This window comes from Tiliqua scincoides, chromosome 8, assembly GCF_035046505.1.
Source record: "Tiliqua scincoides isolate rTilSci1 chromosome 8, rTilSci1.hap2, whole genome shotgun sequence".
NCBI classification, from domain to species: Eukaryota; Metazoa; Chordata; class Lepidosauria; order Squamata; family Scincidae; genus Tiliqua; species Tiliqua scincoides.
The window spans coordinates 4225837-4242732 of record NC_089828.1 but is presented as its reverse complement, the minus strand read 5'-3'; the positions used below and the strand labels follow the sequence as shown (position 1 = coordinate 4242732).

Sequence of the window (16896 nt, the reverse complement as noted above, 5' to 3'; positions counted from 1 at the left end):
CTTTGAATTTGGTGAAGCAGAGATTATGCTGCACTTTATGTTTTTAAGGGTGTGGATCAGAATTTTAAGTGTACACCTACAAACTTCAAGTGTAATAGAAACAAACACATTTCAGATACATTTGAAAATTATGTATCCAAGAGGTACATTTGTCAGAGCTGTGATTCTTTGTTGAATGCATGCCTGGCAAACGTGGGCATGAAATGGTCCTTGAACAAGTTTGGCAAGAAGCAAGTGTGTTTAGACAGTATTCTTGGGTTTCTGTGTTTGCTTATCTTTGTGAAACAGTGTTTGGTACATAAGAAGCCACATGGGACATTGTTAAATGGTTAAAACCATGGGTGTACATCTCCTGTATAAAGCCGCATGTAAAGGTATGGACTTGTATAATAGAACTGTTGTGCTGCTGCACAATGTCTGTTCCGATTAGCTTGTGCAGGTGGTCCTTATGTGTGGTGTTGTGCTTATAAGACTGCACCTTCGTTTGGATTGTACCAATTCAGACTGCAAGCAGGGCTCTCATGATGGCATGCTCTGCCTTACCAATTAAATGTCCTTGCTAGGCTAGAACCTTTGTTTCTGACAGGTGAGTGTTCTGTGTGCAGAAAGTGAGCCCCTGCCAGTAGCCTGAAGTGGTACAATCCAGATGTGGGCCTATCATCCCAGTGTGAAGTGGCCTAGCAGTTGCCTTAAGAAAACTGGGCGTTCCTTAGGTGGCTTGAATATTGTTGCACAATAATTTACTCCTTTTTAAAATCTCCACTATTTCTCCAGCTGTGGTTCTCCTGTTCAGAAGTCAGAAGTGAAGCTTCTCTCCTTTTCATCCGGGCATTTGACTGTTTTCCTCCCAGCAGAGGTGAAGTTGATAGGAACAGAGCTGGATTTTGTGCTGCCCTTGCAAGAGATGGCCATGCGGACGCTGTATAACATGTACTGCAGGTTTTTAAAAGGTAACTGATGTTGTGTTCCTGAAAGATTTAAGGGTTTGGATTTTGTTTTGTTTTTCTAATCAAGTACCTAAATATCTAGGCTCTCTGCAGAAACAATTATAAGTGGACACTATCCCTGCCTGCAGCCTTGCAATCTAAGCAGATCAGACTGCTAAGAAAAGCAGGTATGGAGAGAAAGGAGAAATTTAAAACTAGAAAATGAGATGCCAGGCTTTAAAGGGTCGTAGACAAGAGAAGAGAGAGACTGGGATGGGGAGAGAAGGTCTCATCTGAGCAATTTTTAAAAGCGTAGCTATGCGGCAAGTGGAGGAGGGATTCTCTTGATGGCAAAGGGTCAGGAAACAAACAATACTTAACAATGCTTAACAAGTGCACTGGAACACCCTGAGCGAAGAGAAACAGAAGGGGGCAGGATAGACATAGGAGATCTAGGACATCTGCAAGTTAAGCAAAGAAGATTATAGTGGAGAGAAGAAGCTTATTGCAAGTGCAGAAAGGCCAGTGTGGCCCTGAAGGTAAAGGGAACACGTTGCTGTCAGTGTGCTGTGCGGTTAGTGCTTCCAACTTTTCAAAAATGCCTCCTGAGTGGCATTTGCCACAGAAAAGCCAAAGCCCAAAAGGACAACCCTTATGTTTATGCTTCAGACGTAAGAGGCGTTTATGTGCCTTTTCTTGTGCACAGTGTGGAAAAGTCTGGCGTTTTCTCATAGTCTGCTGCAGAGAAGCAACTGCCTTCTAATGGGGGGGCAGAAATAATCATCTTCCCGAGGCGAAAGGCAATGCATCATCCAACAATGCAGCTCCTCCGCAGGCAGCTGGCAGGCTCGTTAAGCGCGAGGCAAAAGCAGCACTGGCAGCCCGTCGGCTATCACAGTGCAACGTGACAGCTGAGCTGCTTTAGTTCTGCCCCAGTTCCAGCTCTTTGTTGAAAACTGGCCCATGGCTTCATGCTGCCCTCTACATCGTGCTGCCACATGGGGCCTTGGCTGCTGACAAACGAGGGCTGTGCTGTATAGGCAGATACGCTGGGCTCGTCAAAGTCCTCGGGAGTTTATGGTGGCTCATCTTGGGCAGGGGACTAGATGAGAATAATTGGGATGAGTGCAAGCAAATCAGTTCATTTGCCAAACCAGTCTTGCATAGTAAGTCAACATTCTCCTGCATCTCTGTGCAACTGTCATTGTCATGTAAGCCAGCACCAGAACACTGGCCCAGAACTATGCACCATATTGTAGGGGACTTGGCACTATCAGTTGGAACCAGGAACCAGATGGACCTTACAATCAGAAACATCACACGATGTTTCATCACACGAAACATCACATGATTTGGGTTATTCAAGGGGAAGTGCACTGAGATGGCAATCAGTGGCTGCTTGTGATGGCTGTATGGAGGCAAAGTATCACTGGGTATCAGCCGCTGTTGCCTTTGTGCGTAGCTTGTGGGCTTTCTGGAGGTTTTTAGGTGGCCACTGTGGAAGCTGGGATGCTTGGATTTGATGAACCTTTAGAGCACAATCCTAACCCACTTTCTAGCAGTGAGGTAAGGGCAATGCAGTCCGAGGTAAGGGAACAAACATTCCCTTAGAGGAGGCCTCTGTGAGTGCCCCCCCAACTGCAGGATGCAGCACAAGTCCCATTGGCACAGCTATGCCAGTGCTGGAACGTGGGTTAGGATTTGGGCCTACGACTGATTCTGCAGGAGTATTTTTATATTTTCACATTGTCCATCAATTGGCTACCTTGATATGCAGTTCTTTGTTGCAGTCTTTTTTTCACTTCCTTTTTCAGTGTTCCAAAGAGCCATTGAGATGAAAGACCAGAAGCCTAATGTTGGAAAGACTTCCCACTGGGCTCTCTATACTAATTTTTTTTGTTAGGAGTCTTTCATTTTGCCAAGGCCTTAGGGATGATCGTGCCAGAACTGGGGAGGAGGGGGCAAAATGTCCACAAAGAATGAAATGAAGCTTATGCCAAACATGATCAAGATACAAGCCAGTGGACCGCGTGATATTGCAGCTTGGACTACACAGACCCTTCTGTTCTCCGAAACAGCAAAAACAGGTCCTAGAGACCTGTTCCCTTCTGCATACCCCACCTTGTGCTTCATTCCCAGTTCCCAGCAAAGTCGTTGTCATTACCATTTTAGTAGATGATGACTAGGGTTGGTTAGCCTGCATCTGGAACATGTCCAGCTTTGGTAAGACAGCCATGAATCTATTTTGTTGAAAATATGATCTGTGACCTGTCCTGTGTCTCCCCCCCCCCCCCCGTTTCTTTTTCCCCCTCTAGATTTGAAGTTCCTGACTCCGATCTCATTACCCAGAAGTCTCCTGGAATTGCTGCTTTGCCCTCTGGGACACTGCCACCGTTGTAGCCAGCCTATGTTTACTATTGTCTACCCAAAGCTCCTTCCCTTGAGAGAGGCACCAATGGCTGGATTGCATCAGGGGTAATTACAAGGAAAATTGCATTGTGGCTTCAGTTGGTGGGTAAAGCATGTTAGAATCAGGCGTGTGCTGTTAATGCATTTTTCGGTCTGTTGCTGTTAGTTTTCCCTCACAAAAGGGTGAAGTTGTGTTCTCTTTATTGCTAAGTCTCCTGTTTCAGTGTTGCCTGCAAGTGCCTGTTATAAAACTAGTATGATTTCAACACACACACACACACACACACCCCAGGATGTTTCCACAGTGGCCTATGGTTGCTCGATTTCTGTACAAGTCTGCAGTGTCTCTCTTTCAGACTGTGGTGTAAGGGATCGAGTGGGGCAGCAGTGTTGCTGTGAAGTAGCTTTGAGTGATTTGAAATTCCTTCCTTCTGGCCTCTCCGTTTTGGAAGCAAATGGGAAAGCATATGAGGCATAAGCAGGGGATCAGAATTTGGGCCTGGTGAGTGAGAGGGGGTATGCATAGTACAAAGCAACCTTTGTATCTATGAGGTGTCCATTCTGGACCCCCCCCCCTCCTATGGATACTGGGATCCATTTTAAAAACAAAAAGTGCCAGAATTGCTTTTCCTACCTTCACACAATCAAACCATGCCATTACGCAGGCTCAATTTGAAAGACCTACTTCCAGGTCACATGGCAGTTCCTGGCTTCTCCCAGGGTCATGTGCAAAATACAGACATTCTGACTGTTGGAATGCCCAGATTCATGCTGTTCATAAAACACTCTCTGTGGGTCTTTTTCTTCATATACTTGAAGGTCTAGAAGCCTGTTTCTTCAAAAACAGTGTTGCTGTTTTCAACACTGAAAAGAAGCTGCCAGTTTCTGAAAGACTGTATCACTTAATCATAACCCCCCTCCCTTCATGTACAAGACAGTAGCTTTCATTGATGGGTACTCTTAAGCAAGGAGGAAAGCATGACTATATGTTGACTCATGGCCACAAGTTAGATCTGAGGGCCAGTGGTGGTGTTTTTAGACACCCATCTGCTGCCCTAAAATTGTTGTGACATTCAACAAAGTCCAACAGTAGTTAGCAAAGCCTCCTGGCAATTGCTGGCTGCCTTTCCGGCTGGCAGTGCACCAGAGCAGCAGCCCTTTCCGTGGAGAGACTTTCATCCTTGCATGAAAAGAAATTGTGTGCCCACTTGTTGTTAATGAGAAGAAAGGGAAAGTGGGGAAACCTGGCATTCTGCAGCTTGCCTTTTCATCTTGCTCAGTCTCGTTTTGTTCTTCTTGAGTACCCCAAACCCTCTTCTCTGCAAAGGCATCTTGGAAGCCATTTCTTCCGGAATGGGATCCTGACATGAAGTGCAAGGAAGGGAAAGCTACGAGGCAGCAACTTCAACAGTGACATTCTGTCCTTCCATGGAAGCAAACTCTGAGTGTGTTGTTAATGCCTTGTTTCTTTTGTTAGATTTATGTCCCACCTGCCTTCCTCCACATAACTCAAGGCATTTACACATCAGATTTCCAGGTGGTCACCCACCTGCTTAGGTTGTATCCTGTGCCCTCAGACCATGTGTTGATCTGTTGTTGGGTTTGTTTTTCTTCGTCATGGTCCCCAGCTCTCTTATGCAGGTGACGGGCAGTGAGTCTAGTGTTAGGTGTGGAGCCTGCTCAGCTGGCTTCTGGCTGAAATTATCATGTACTGTGGTGCTGAACTAGAGGAACTAGCAATTGCCAGCTGGACATGTGGCTCGTTCACAATCCAGTGGGGACATCTCCTGCCCTGTCAAAATGAATGGGAGCTGCTCAAGGCCCAGGCTGGGCCCTTGCATAACTCCTGTTCATTTCATTTTGTGGCTGGAGAAGTTACCACTGTGCCCTTGGTGTACTGCTTCAAGTCTCCATTTGTAGCACTGTCAAAATTTCCGCCCCAGCAACAAACTGAAGGTCTCAAGTAGAAAAATCGGCTGACTCAAGTAGATGGCGCAACTTTCTGCTTTCTTTACAGCTGCAGCTTCTGTGAGCTTGTGCTACAGTGCTGTGTATTCTCTCCTTCCCCCCCCCCATCCATTTCCAAGTGGGCTTTGTGAAGCAAGAACAACATGTGCATCTTAAAGTTGGACAGCAACCAGATGACTCTGAAAATCATGCTTTTGGAAAAGCCTGCTCTCTCCTTAGAAAACGTCCTTGGTTGCCACAACCAGCTGTTCACCCTGCTTCTACACGTCTGAGCCCTGCTTCAAAAGTACCTGGCAGTCGTTTGATGGGACTGCCCTAAGGCTAACCGCATGCCACTCCCCGCTCAGCACATGCAACTTTTGTCCCTGTAGCTGAGGCCAATCACATGGGTTCATACGATATTGACACACTGTGGTATGGTATGGACTCCCCTTTCTTCCTGGCTGTGGACATTCTGATTATTGGATAGGGGTCTGTGCATGGTGAATACAGTAACATTTAAATACTACCCAAAGGCAGGGTGATACTATGATGAAATAATATTTTTAAGAAGATATTGTCTTAAGAAGACAATGCTTTTGGAGCTGGGTCAGCGTTAGAGCTCCTGCTTTGCATGAAAAAGGGTCCAGGCATCTTCAGTTATGGCTGGGAAAGACCCTGAGAGGTGGTCCCCTTCTGTATAGGCGATACTCAGCTGGATGGACCAAAGGTCTATGTATAATGCAGATATATATGTTGATATGCATTTGCTGTTCATAAGAAATTATGCCCGCTATTCTGTGTACCCAAGCATCATTCCATTATCAGGGAAGTTCACATATTGTATACCACACTCTGGAGAACCCATGCTGATTCAGAAAAGTTCTTGTTGACCCCCTGTAGAGTTGGATGCTTTGGCTTGGGGGGGGGCAGGTGGGGGGGGAAAAATGGTGAAGAGGGAGCTTTAAGATAGGATCATTAAGTGGGTTGGAGAACTATGAATTATGCGCCTTGGAACCTGGGTGGAGGAATTGGTGGAAAAGTCAGTGAATGCATTTGTTGGTGTACATTTACTGTTATAAAGGGGGAGAGAGAAGTCCTCTAATACTAGGGGAGGATGGGAGGGGCTGTGGCTGTGAGAGGGACAGTGTGAGATGTGTACAAACCAATTGCACGAACATTTGTGCTTCTTTAATGAAGTTCAGGCTTTCCCATAAAAGAAGGTGGAAGTGATGCACTGAACAGGAACTGGAGGATTGACCACATGGATGGAAGCCCTCTGATTTAAGTCAGATCGCGTTTTTAAATTGTGTTTATTTATTATATGCCCCTTTTCTGACACCTAGCACAGTCAGCCAAGGCTGCTATCAACGTTTAATATAAACAATAAACCCCAAACCAAAAAAACATGTCAGGCAGAGCACTAAAAGCACGTCAGGGCTAAAAGAGCAGGAGGGAGGTCAACAGCAAGAAGCTAAAGAGAAGGTTTCCATCCTCCTCGAGAACCGGGGTGGGGGGCAAGAGCGAGGAGTGAAAAAGGCCCCCAAGGACTTGAGGAGTTCTCCAGGCATTTCCTTCATAGCTGCGAAACTTGCAGTCGTATTCGGCTGAATCCTTTGTATGTTGACAGAGGAAAACCTCTTGCTATTTTTGCAAACTCAAGTATTTTGTGTACTTAGTTCACCAGACCTTAATCCTTCCTCCCTTTTCTTGACAATCCAAAAAGAAACCCTGTCTTCTGTGGACGAGAGCCAATGGTTTAATCTTGAGCTGACAACTGCTTTCTCTCTCTCTCTCCCTCCCCCCCTCCCCCCCCCAATTCCAGAAGGACAACTGTTAGTTTTGTGGCCTACTGCTGCTCCACCCAATGCCTGCAGACTTTTGACCTATTGAGTTGATAAATACTTAAAGCTGTCCAGGAGCGGTGCCAGCTTTGCAGCTGCATTAGGCTGTGTCTCCTGATGGTGCTGGAATACTTGTGTGTGTGTGTGTGTGCGCGCGTATGTGCCAAAGCAGCGGGAGTGCCCAGCCACGAACACTGAGCGCCGCTTGAATCCTGCGCCCCTGTCAAATTTGGACGAGAGGCAGAAGCTCTCCTGGAAGTATTTTCATGCTCCAGCTTCAGCAGATGTGAACACCTTCCTGTTTTCATACAGAACATAAACCAAACAAACATCATGCACGCAAATGGGCTGCTCTTGGCCCTGTGATTCTGGTTGCATTCGGGTACATCTTTCAGCATTGTTTCAATCCATGTGGGCAGTATGAACTGGTTTTCTTAATAATACTTTTGCAATACTCTTAATTTTCTTCTTCTACTTCTCTACGTGGCTTTAGGCTGTCATTGACTTGAGGGCAGCTATTTAAGTGAATAGATTATTTGTGCTGGTTAGAATTTTTGGTTGGTCTCCTTCTCTTTTGCCATTCAACGTCTTACATCATCTCCTACTTTCCCACTTGATCTTTTGACACTTGGTGAAATGTATAAATCTGCTTGTGGGAGAAAAAATAATTCCTTCTGCACACGGTTTGCTGCAAGATACTCCAGCCTGCCTCTGGGCAAGGAGAACTTGGAATTCGCTCTGTGTGAGGTTGACATTTTCCTGGGACCACCTTGGGAGTCACAGAAAAGTGATTATCTTGCTTGTGGGTGCTTTTCAAGTACCTTCTCACTCTGGTGGTGTCGCAGAGCTAATAAGGGTTTCAAAACAGAACGTGTGTTTGGATGAATTGGAATATTGCCTACTTCTCTTGCTGTGCACTTATGAAAAACTGATAGTCAAGTGAATGTGAATAGTCTGTGTCTGTAAGGTGTAAAATGGTCTGGTCTGTATAGCCATCGTTTGAGAATTCTTGTTGATTTCGAAAACAGCTTCAGTCAAACATTCTGACATCAGGGGGAGGGGGGCACAAAAGGGAGGACAATATAGACTCATTTCTCTCTTACATTACTTCTAAAGGGCTACAATAGCATACACTTGTGATTGACAAGGACCTCACAAACACCATAACTGCTCTCTGAGGATTGTTTCTCGGAAACTTTTGCCACACTTCACAGCATAAAAGTGAGAGGGAAGCCCAGAATGAGAGCTTAGCTTGTAATTTGAATTTCTAAAACAAGAAAAGAGCAAAACAGAGACCTACTTAGATGGTTTACAAATATTTGCTTTTTACTAATGCTTTGGTGTTAACTGTATTAGCTAACCACTAATAGGTTGCAGAGTTTAACACAAGAATTCTCTCTTCTCCTCTTTGGTTTGTTTTAGTAGTTAGTATGCTGAAAGATGAGGATAATCTTGGAAGCATCAAATGAAGTTGGGAATATTTCCCTATGCAAATAGCGGGGGCAGATATGTTGGTGTTACCTAGAAAGTGGGGCATTTCGATATATATTGTTGCCAAAATAAATCCCTTTCTCTTCCCTAAGGGCAGTGTGGATGTTCTTAAAGAGATCAACCCCATGAAACTCAAAGAGTTGTTCTACACGTTGCGCAGAATGTGGAGATATAATTGTGGAAGGTACCACTTCAGACCCAGCTGGAACATACCCCTTTTGAATTTTTTCCACCTTTAAAATGTCCTGCAAGTAAAAAAGAAAAATAGCAAAGCAGAAGAGAAAGTGGTCGCTCAGCCTTTTGTCAGCCATGTTGTATCCTTGTTTCCAGGGGGTTGTAATGGAAGAATTTCTAATGCTCTCTCCCCAACACCACCTAGAGTCTGAAGTGGCACAGTCCATTCCACACCTCCCTTCTGCTAGTTGTGTAGTCCAGCTCAGCTCAGCTCAGCCCGGCCCACGTAACAACTGCTCACATGGGAAGTTGTCTGTTCAGAATCTTAAAGGTTTTCCTCCCATAAGCATGCCAGCCAATTAGCTCATTCCTCACCTTCTCTTCTCCACTCAGGACAAGAGCGACCAAAGTGAATAAAAGAGCAGGGAACAGCTTATTTTCATCTGGCAAGGAGTTGGCCTCTTCCCATCAATGGTTGGTAACCCCCCCCCCCCAGTCAATCTTCCATTGTTTAGTAGGTGAGGTGCACTTAACTCTCAGGTTGCAGCTGTTCAGTACAAGCAAAGTGGAGGTGAATTTTAAATCCCCACTTCAAGTCCCTTCAGCCTTCCTAGCTTGTTCGGAATAGTTTTGGGAAGGAGGCCTTCGTATTTCTAAATGCACAACTTCAGCTGAACTTTTCTAACATGCAGTCTGACTCGGGCTACTGAGGAATCCACTATCTTGGTTTTGCAGATGTAGCAGTTCCAAAATGTGAAGCTTGATTTTAAGTGCAGTTCTTCCTAACTGCTTTTATCCCAGAATAAAACCAAACTGAAGCAACCTGTGTTTGTGTGTGTGTGTTGGTGTGTAAGGGGAGGGGTATATATGTCTTTTACCATTTCTGCTCCTTGTACATTCAAACCTGTCCACTTGATGAATAAAATCAATAAGGTGGGTGGCAGAGTCTCCGATGAGTCCAGCTTATGGAGTGCCAAGTGAGAATTCAGCCTAACAATGGCAGTCTGATAATTATTCTCTTAAACAGAGTGGCAACGAGCTCTGCCACTTTTAAGAACAGTAGTGAGCTGTAATAACAATTATTCTTGTTTCAACAGTTCCATTAGAGCCTGCTGCATGTAATTCCCCTATTGTAATAGAAGTTCCTATGGGTTGGATATTCTTTATCCAAAGTGTTTGGGACCAGAAGCATTTTGGATATCAAATTCTTCTGTATTTTGGAATACTTGCATATACATAATGAAAGATTTGGGGGGGGGGGGTGTAGGTCCAGGTCAAAACATAAAATAATTTGTTTCATATACCCCTTACACACATAGCCTGAAGATAATTTTGTACAATATTTTTAATAATTTTGTGCATGGAAACAGTTTGTGATTTTATTTCTTTCGGCAAAAAACGTTTTTTTAAAAAGTCACGTTGGTGCTAAAAAAAAAGTTCCATATTTTGAAATACTCTGTATTTTGGAATTCCAAATAAGGAATGCCCAACCTGTATTTCCTCTTGATGATAAGCACCTGCTCTGTAGGTTGAATGAACGGTACTTGGGTACAATTGCAGGCCTCAGGGAGCAGGTTGCCAGAGCACACTTAGTCTGTGAGCCCAGAAAGAATGGCCATCTTTCCTTGAAAATGTAGGCAGTGAAGACTCAAGTTCAGGTATAGTGTGTGCATGTGTACATGCCATACATTTCTTCGTCAATCCATGTTACTTACCCCAGGCCTAAAATAAAGCAATAGGGGAGTGCAATGATTTGGATCCATAACTAACCCCAGATGCTGATGACTGTAGAGCAGGAGGCATTTCAACAGGTGCAGTTGTTTGTCTGCTGACTGGCCCTTAGAGGTTGGCATCTTCATCTGACAGAAGGGGGTTAAGTCTTGTAGCCAGAGTTTTACTAAACTCATTATAGCTTAATGCCTCCTTGGAAGTTCAAATCAGTGTTAAGGGAAGCCATAAGCAGCTTAAGGGGGTTCAAATGATCGTGCCCTTCAGGCAGACTCTGAATCTTCAGGGCACCCTGAAGAGAGTGCTGAGGGCAACGGCCTAACCTTTTTGTTTTTTCCTCCCTAATATTTTCCCCTTTGGCTGAATGCCAAGCTAGCAATTGGAACAGAAAACTATTCCACTGAAGCCAGTGGTGATTTAAAAGTGCAAGTAGACTGGAGGGGCTACAGGATCTGGACATTTTATAAATGACGTGGACTAGGAGGCATAACTACCTGATTTGCAGATGATACCACACAGGGTTGGGAGGCTGGCTAAACCCCTGCAAGAGAAATCAGGATTCAACACAATTGGGGCAGGCTTGATCCCTGGACCCAGACCAACAAAATGAAGGTAATGGGATAAATGTAAAGACTTTTGTGTTGGAACAAATAATTGGGGGCACAAGGACACAATGCGGAAAATCTGGCAGCTCCACTTAAGTTTTGTTAGCCACCTTGAACTTTGGGAAAGGCTGGGTATAAATGTTATAAATAAATAAAATAAATATGAAAAGGATCTCTAGTTGGTTTAGTGGATCATACGCTGAACACGAGCCAGCAGATGCTGCTGCAAAAAATAAAAATAAAGGCAAAAACTAAACTAATGCAATGCTGAACAGAGTTAGCAGAGGCCTAGAGTGTGGGCCACCAAAAGTAATAGTTCCATTCTGTTCTGCACTAGTCAGGCCTCACTTGGAATACTGCATCCAAGTCAGAGCACCACCTTCTACACTAGAGCAGGTCCAGAAGAGGGCAACTAAGATGATGAGTCTGGGAACCTAGTCCTATGAGGATCAGTTAAAAGGGCTTGGTGAAGACTAGGGAGAGATATGATGCCTATCTTCCAAGTAGTTAAAGGTCTGTTGCACCGAAGAAGATGACAGGTGACTCCTGCGTGCAGGGGCTAAAACTAGAACCTGTGGGTTTGAAGCTAGACTAAACTAGCCTAAAGCTTTAGGCTGGACATGAGGTTGAATTTCCTAACTGTAAGAGTTTCTTGGCACTGAATCTGTTGTGCTGTGGTGGTCTCTCCCTTGTTGGAGGTTTTCAAGCAGAGAGTGACTGGCCACTTGTCAGGAATGTTGTAGTTGTATGAAGCAGGGGGTTGGACTAGATGACCTCCAACACCCCTTCCAACTCTAACCTTCTATGACATTTCTACCGCTAAAAATTAGCGTGAGCTCGATATTGTACAGAATGCAGAAGTCCTGTGTTTGCTATCCAGAACACACAGAACCTACATTAGAGGGGAAAAGAACAAGGGAAGGGAAGGATATGAATTTTCTAGGAATAGGAGGGACAAGACATGTGGCAATTCAGAAGCAATGCGGTCAGACTGAGATGGCTCAGGAAAAACTATGTTGGAGAAGTGGGCCTTGAGAGGGACAAAATTAAACCTTGGCTTTGTTTGTACATGTGCAAGTACGTCGCAACTGAATATGCAACTGAGCTCCACTGGGAAAACCGCATTTGATGTGACATTAGCTGACCTTGAAAGATGCCTAGCCTGGGGGTGACTCCTAACACAGATGGTACAGATGGTTACTGTTCCAATCATTAAGCCATTTCTGCTCAATGTTGCATATATGCAACAGGGACCAAATGTGTACACCTGTGGGCCAGGCAAAAATGGGTTAAGTGAGGCCTTTACAAAGCAATCCCTTGAGTTTGGTCTGGAAAAGGTAGGATAGCAACCTGCAGCAGGCATGGGGGTCTCTGAGTCATAATTAAGACTCTCAGTTTACCAAGTATTGGGTGTGACTGAGGAAGAAGGTGTGCTGAATACACAGCAATCCCAAAACTGAGCTGATCGGTGTGGGGAAGAAAATGAGACACCCCTCCCAGACAAAACTACCTCCCTTTCTGACCACCTTTCTGCACAGGAATCTCAGACTCTTTGAGACTTATGAGTGACTCAGCTGCTTAAGTCACTGGTTGCCGACTTGGGGACCACAGGTGGTCCATGAGACCCTGAGAAATGGTCTGCGAGATCTCAGAAAAAAAGAATACCTTTGATCAAGCTTGAACACTCCCCCCCCAGACCACCGCCAGAGAGGGTGGAGAATAGACTGTTTGTAGCTGTCAGTGAAGTGTCAGCTGTGACTGTGGGCAGTCCATTCTCAGCCATCTCTGGTAGTCCATGGGGAGGCACTTACTTGGGAGATGCTTTCTCATGGACCACCTGCAGCCATAGCTGGCCACAAAGGCAGCAACCCAGAAATCTTCTCTATAAATAATAAACCTAACAAATATCTAATTATTACACATTTAATTGTATTTTTTTGTGTGCAGGGATGTAGTGTGGTCCACGATAATTCCAGTTCTTGCCTTAGTGCTCTGCGGGCTCCTAAAGGTTGAGAACTACTGGCTTAAGTGAACAAGAAGGGACACTGTCAGCTAGAAGCTTCTGTTGGGTTACAAAGCTCTGCTGGCTTGTCCCAAGAAGGTTTGGCTTTCTTGATGTCTCAGTGCTGGTGGCCACAAGGCACACAAGAGGTGACGCTTCTGCAACAGCTGCCAACAAATGCCTGATTCATTTTCAGGAATAATACGGAATAGGTATGTGCCCATCTGGAGGCTGTTCCACCGTTCACTGCTCCCTCTTCTCCAAAGTTATTTCAAAGGTCCTCGTGAGCTCAGTGGCTCCCGAGTGTGCCTGTTTTAAGGTAGCTGCTCATGGCTTCCCTCCAGCCCAGAGTACTGTCAGCCTGTTTCTCTTGGTTGCACATGTAAACACTGTCATGCCACAGCAGCAGTTGGCGATGCCAGCCAGGCCCAGAATAGCTCCGTGGCTCCAGTCGGCAATTTAAGACATGTAAGCCCAGCCCTGCCTGGCCTTGGGAGGCAGCCTGCAAGTCCAGCCGTTGTATGGGAATGTTGGAGAGCGCCTCCCTGTGCCTCTCACTTGGAAACAAAGAGCAAGCGAGCCTGCTGCTCTTGGGCAGGGCTCTGCTGTGGACCAGGTTCCGAGGAGGGAATACAGTCTCTGAGTGTCATTATAAAATAATAGGAAAAGGGGGAGTCATTGTGCCGGTGCTGAAATAGCCAAGGCAGGGCTCCACTGATCCAGGACCCCAGAGAATCTCTTTGTATATGGAACTCCCCACACTCTCAAATCTTGTGGAGAGGCCCTGACTGCACCCGTTTGTATCACTGGAAGTTATCCAAAGAGCAGGGCCGCATTTGTGGCAGCCCCTGCAGAATTCCCTTCCTGCAGAGACCCACTAAGGCTCATTTTAACCCCTTTCTCACAGCTATTAAGGTGTCTTTTTTTAGACTACTGTTTAAAATGCCTTTTGAATTATTGGTTTTATTGCTTTTTTTAATTAAAGGGCATTTGGTCTGGTTATCTTTAGAGATGCTTATGTGTTGGTGGTGGTTGTTTTTGGAGTCATCTTGGGGTTGAATATAAATGTAGTGATGAAATGCTAAAAGCAGGGCTTTGTCGTTGGCGGTTCCCCATCAGCAGAAAAATCATTGCATGAAGGCTGAGGCTCATGGGCTGCTTTTAGGAAGGTCTGCAATGTAAAAGATGTTCTATTTAGCTTTGGACCTGCCTGGCTAACACCTAGGAGCTGAACTAGGTAAGTGGGACATTTGTGGATGCTCTTATCCTCTGACTTTTCAAGGACCATATTCTGTGTTCTTCTTGTCTTTGGGGTTTTAACTTAGTTTTGACTTGGCATTTTGTCCATTGTAAGCTTGTGGGAAAGTAGCCCTAGTAAACGTAGGTGTGAATGAATGGAATAACTTCTCAGTAGCTTCGACATTTTGTTCAGGAACTTGTGGCTTCCAGGTTTCGATGAAGAGAGAGGCAAGGATGTTTCTCAGCTTTGTGATTTAGCAGGAGCTGTCAGTGTCCTGGCTCTGCCAGTTTCCACTCGTTCTCGCTGTGTGTGACGGGCTGAGTGGAGAGTTTGGCCCGAATGAGAGCTGGGTGTTTGCACCTTGGCACTCAACACAGGGGGACCGACTCCAAAAGGCGAGGCAGCAGCAACAAGCCGGGTCTGTTTCTTCCCGTAGATGGGCGGATGGAAAACTTAATGGGAATCGCAGAGACGGTGAGACACCACATGACAGGGTCCTCTTCGCCAGCTTTCCAGTCAGTGACTGTGGTGCCGAGAAGCGGCCAGGCCTCTAGCAGGGGCTGACATTCACACCCCAAAAATGACAGGGATGAACAAATGCCAGACCAAAGCAAGGGACTTAGACTATAGCATTGCGCTTTTCACCCTTCCTCCTCCCTAAAAACAGCCTTTTGATTGAAGCTATCCTGGTTTTGCAAGGGGTTTGTTCTAAGCAACCCTCATTTAACAGACACAAGAGCATAGCGAGAAATCTTTTTTTATTACCGTTATAAAAAGTGAGCTCCTGTTCTTTCCCCTCTGGCTCAAGCATTGGGAAGACCAACGGGGGTACTCCTTTCAGAGGAAACAGCACAGCAACTGGAGGCCTTTGGAGGTCTGCTTGCCAACTACCCTGGGGTTGTCAGGGCAGGCTGAATTTCCAGAAGAAATGGCTACCAGGGTCTGCATAAAAATCTCTCCTTGTTAAGGAGCTCTCAGACTGTGTTACGATGGGAAAGAGAATTGAACTTTATAGAAATGTGCCAGGGAATAATTTTTTCACATAGTGTTGTCAGGTATTCATCCCTACAAGAGCTTCCTACAAGTGTTGCACAGAAGGGAGAATTTTGCTGCTGTGCAGCTTTTCCTATCTCAGTGCTGCATCAACAACAGACCCCCTTGAGTTTGCTTTGCCTTCTGTGATACTTTTAAAGGTACAGGAGCCTTTCAGCCTGTTGCTGATCCTGAACCTTCTCTCCATTCTTTTGTTCATCTAGAAAGGCTCATTCCGGGTCCTAGCTGGAGGTGCTGCCAGAGACTGAACCTGAGCATGTAAGAACAACAACAGCAGCAACAGTATTTATATACCACTTTTCAACAAAAAGTTCACAAAGCGGTTTACAGAGAAAATCAAATATCTAATGTACCTTTCACACAGAAGGTTTCAATCACTGAGCTGTGGCCCTGAGCTCTGCAACTTGCATCAGATTCCATTCCTCTAACAGTCTTTTAAAAACAATCATGTTTTCCTGTTCTCCATTTTTATAAGTTTTAATCTCAACGGAATTGCAATTGCACTCTTGCAAAGCTTCAGTTGCTTCTTTTATAGTGCAGTCCAGTGCATGTCTACTCAGAAGTACGTACCATTGTATTTCATGGGGCTTACTCCCCTAGAGAAAGTGTTATAGGATTGCAGCCCCAATCAATTTGCAAGAGTGAAGCCCATTCAAAGCACCCCACTGAGCAGGAACTGAGGTGATCCTTTCAAAGTTTATCTTGCTTCTCCTACTAGAAAATTACTATAGTATGATTCAGAGAATCTTAGACCTGAGTGATGAATCCACACTTACTAGCACCGGAGGTAAACCCTGACCAGAAGATAAATCAATGGGAAAGTAGATGTTAAACAGTTGTAAAAATTGTTGACTGGGGAGCAGTTCAGCTATGGAAAAAAATGGTCTAGAGGAGATGTGGATGATTTCAAAAGCAGAAGCTTGTTGATCATTCCTGCTTTAAGTAAAGAACGGTCTTTCTCAGATTGTATTCTGGGAATCACTGGTGCTCCTCAGAGCCTTACCAGGGGTTGGTGAATGAGAAGATCAGGTGGGTAGTGGATGACAAGCTTCCCCCAAAGAGAGCCTGACAATTATGGATATCCTCTGGAGAGTATGTTCTAGGACAAGGGTGCCCAAACCCCGGCCCTGTGGCCACTTGCAGCCCTCGAGGCCTCTCAATGTGGCCCTCGGGGAGCCCCCAGTCTCCAATGAGCCACTGGCTCTCCGGAGATTTGTTGGAGCCCACACTGGCCCAACGCAACTGCTCTCAGCATGACAGCAACTGGAGCAACCCTCCACTGCTTGCTGTTTCATTTCTGTGATGCAGCAGTGGCAGTGAAGGAAAGGCCAGCCTTGCTTTGTACAAGGCCTTTTATAGGCCTTGAGCTATTGAAAGACCTTAATTCATTCATAAAAGTTCCATCTCTAATATAGTCATTTATGTAAATTTATTTAAATTTGACATGCAAATTCTTTTTTTCCTGGCCCTCGACATA

General features: G+C 45.2%; 1 protein-coding gene across 2 annotated transcripts in view; it reads left to right on the top strand.

Moving 5' to 3' along the window:
• Positions 1 to 15695, top strand: part of LRRC28 (leucine rich repeat containing 28) — a 57429-nt gene extending 41734 nt beyond the window's left edge. The window contains exons 8-10 of one of the 2 annotated variants that reach the window (XM_066636298.1): positions 775 to 950; positions 3242 to 3401; positions 15623 to 15695. In XM_066636298.1, coding sequence (XP_066492395.1) covers positions 775 to 950; positions 3242 to 3401; positions 15623 to 15644 — 358 coding nt within the window. In that variant the 3' untranslated portion in view covers positions 15645 to 15695. Of the gene's footprint in view, positions 1 to 774; positions 951 to 3241; positions 3402 to 7107; positions 9607 to 15622 lie in introns of those variants that run through there. The other variant, XM_066636297.1, reaches the window with a different exon arrangement.
• The last annotated feature ends 1201 nt before the right edge of the window (positions 15696 to 16896 follow it).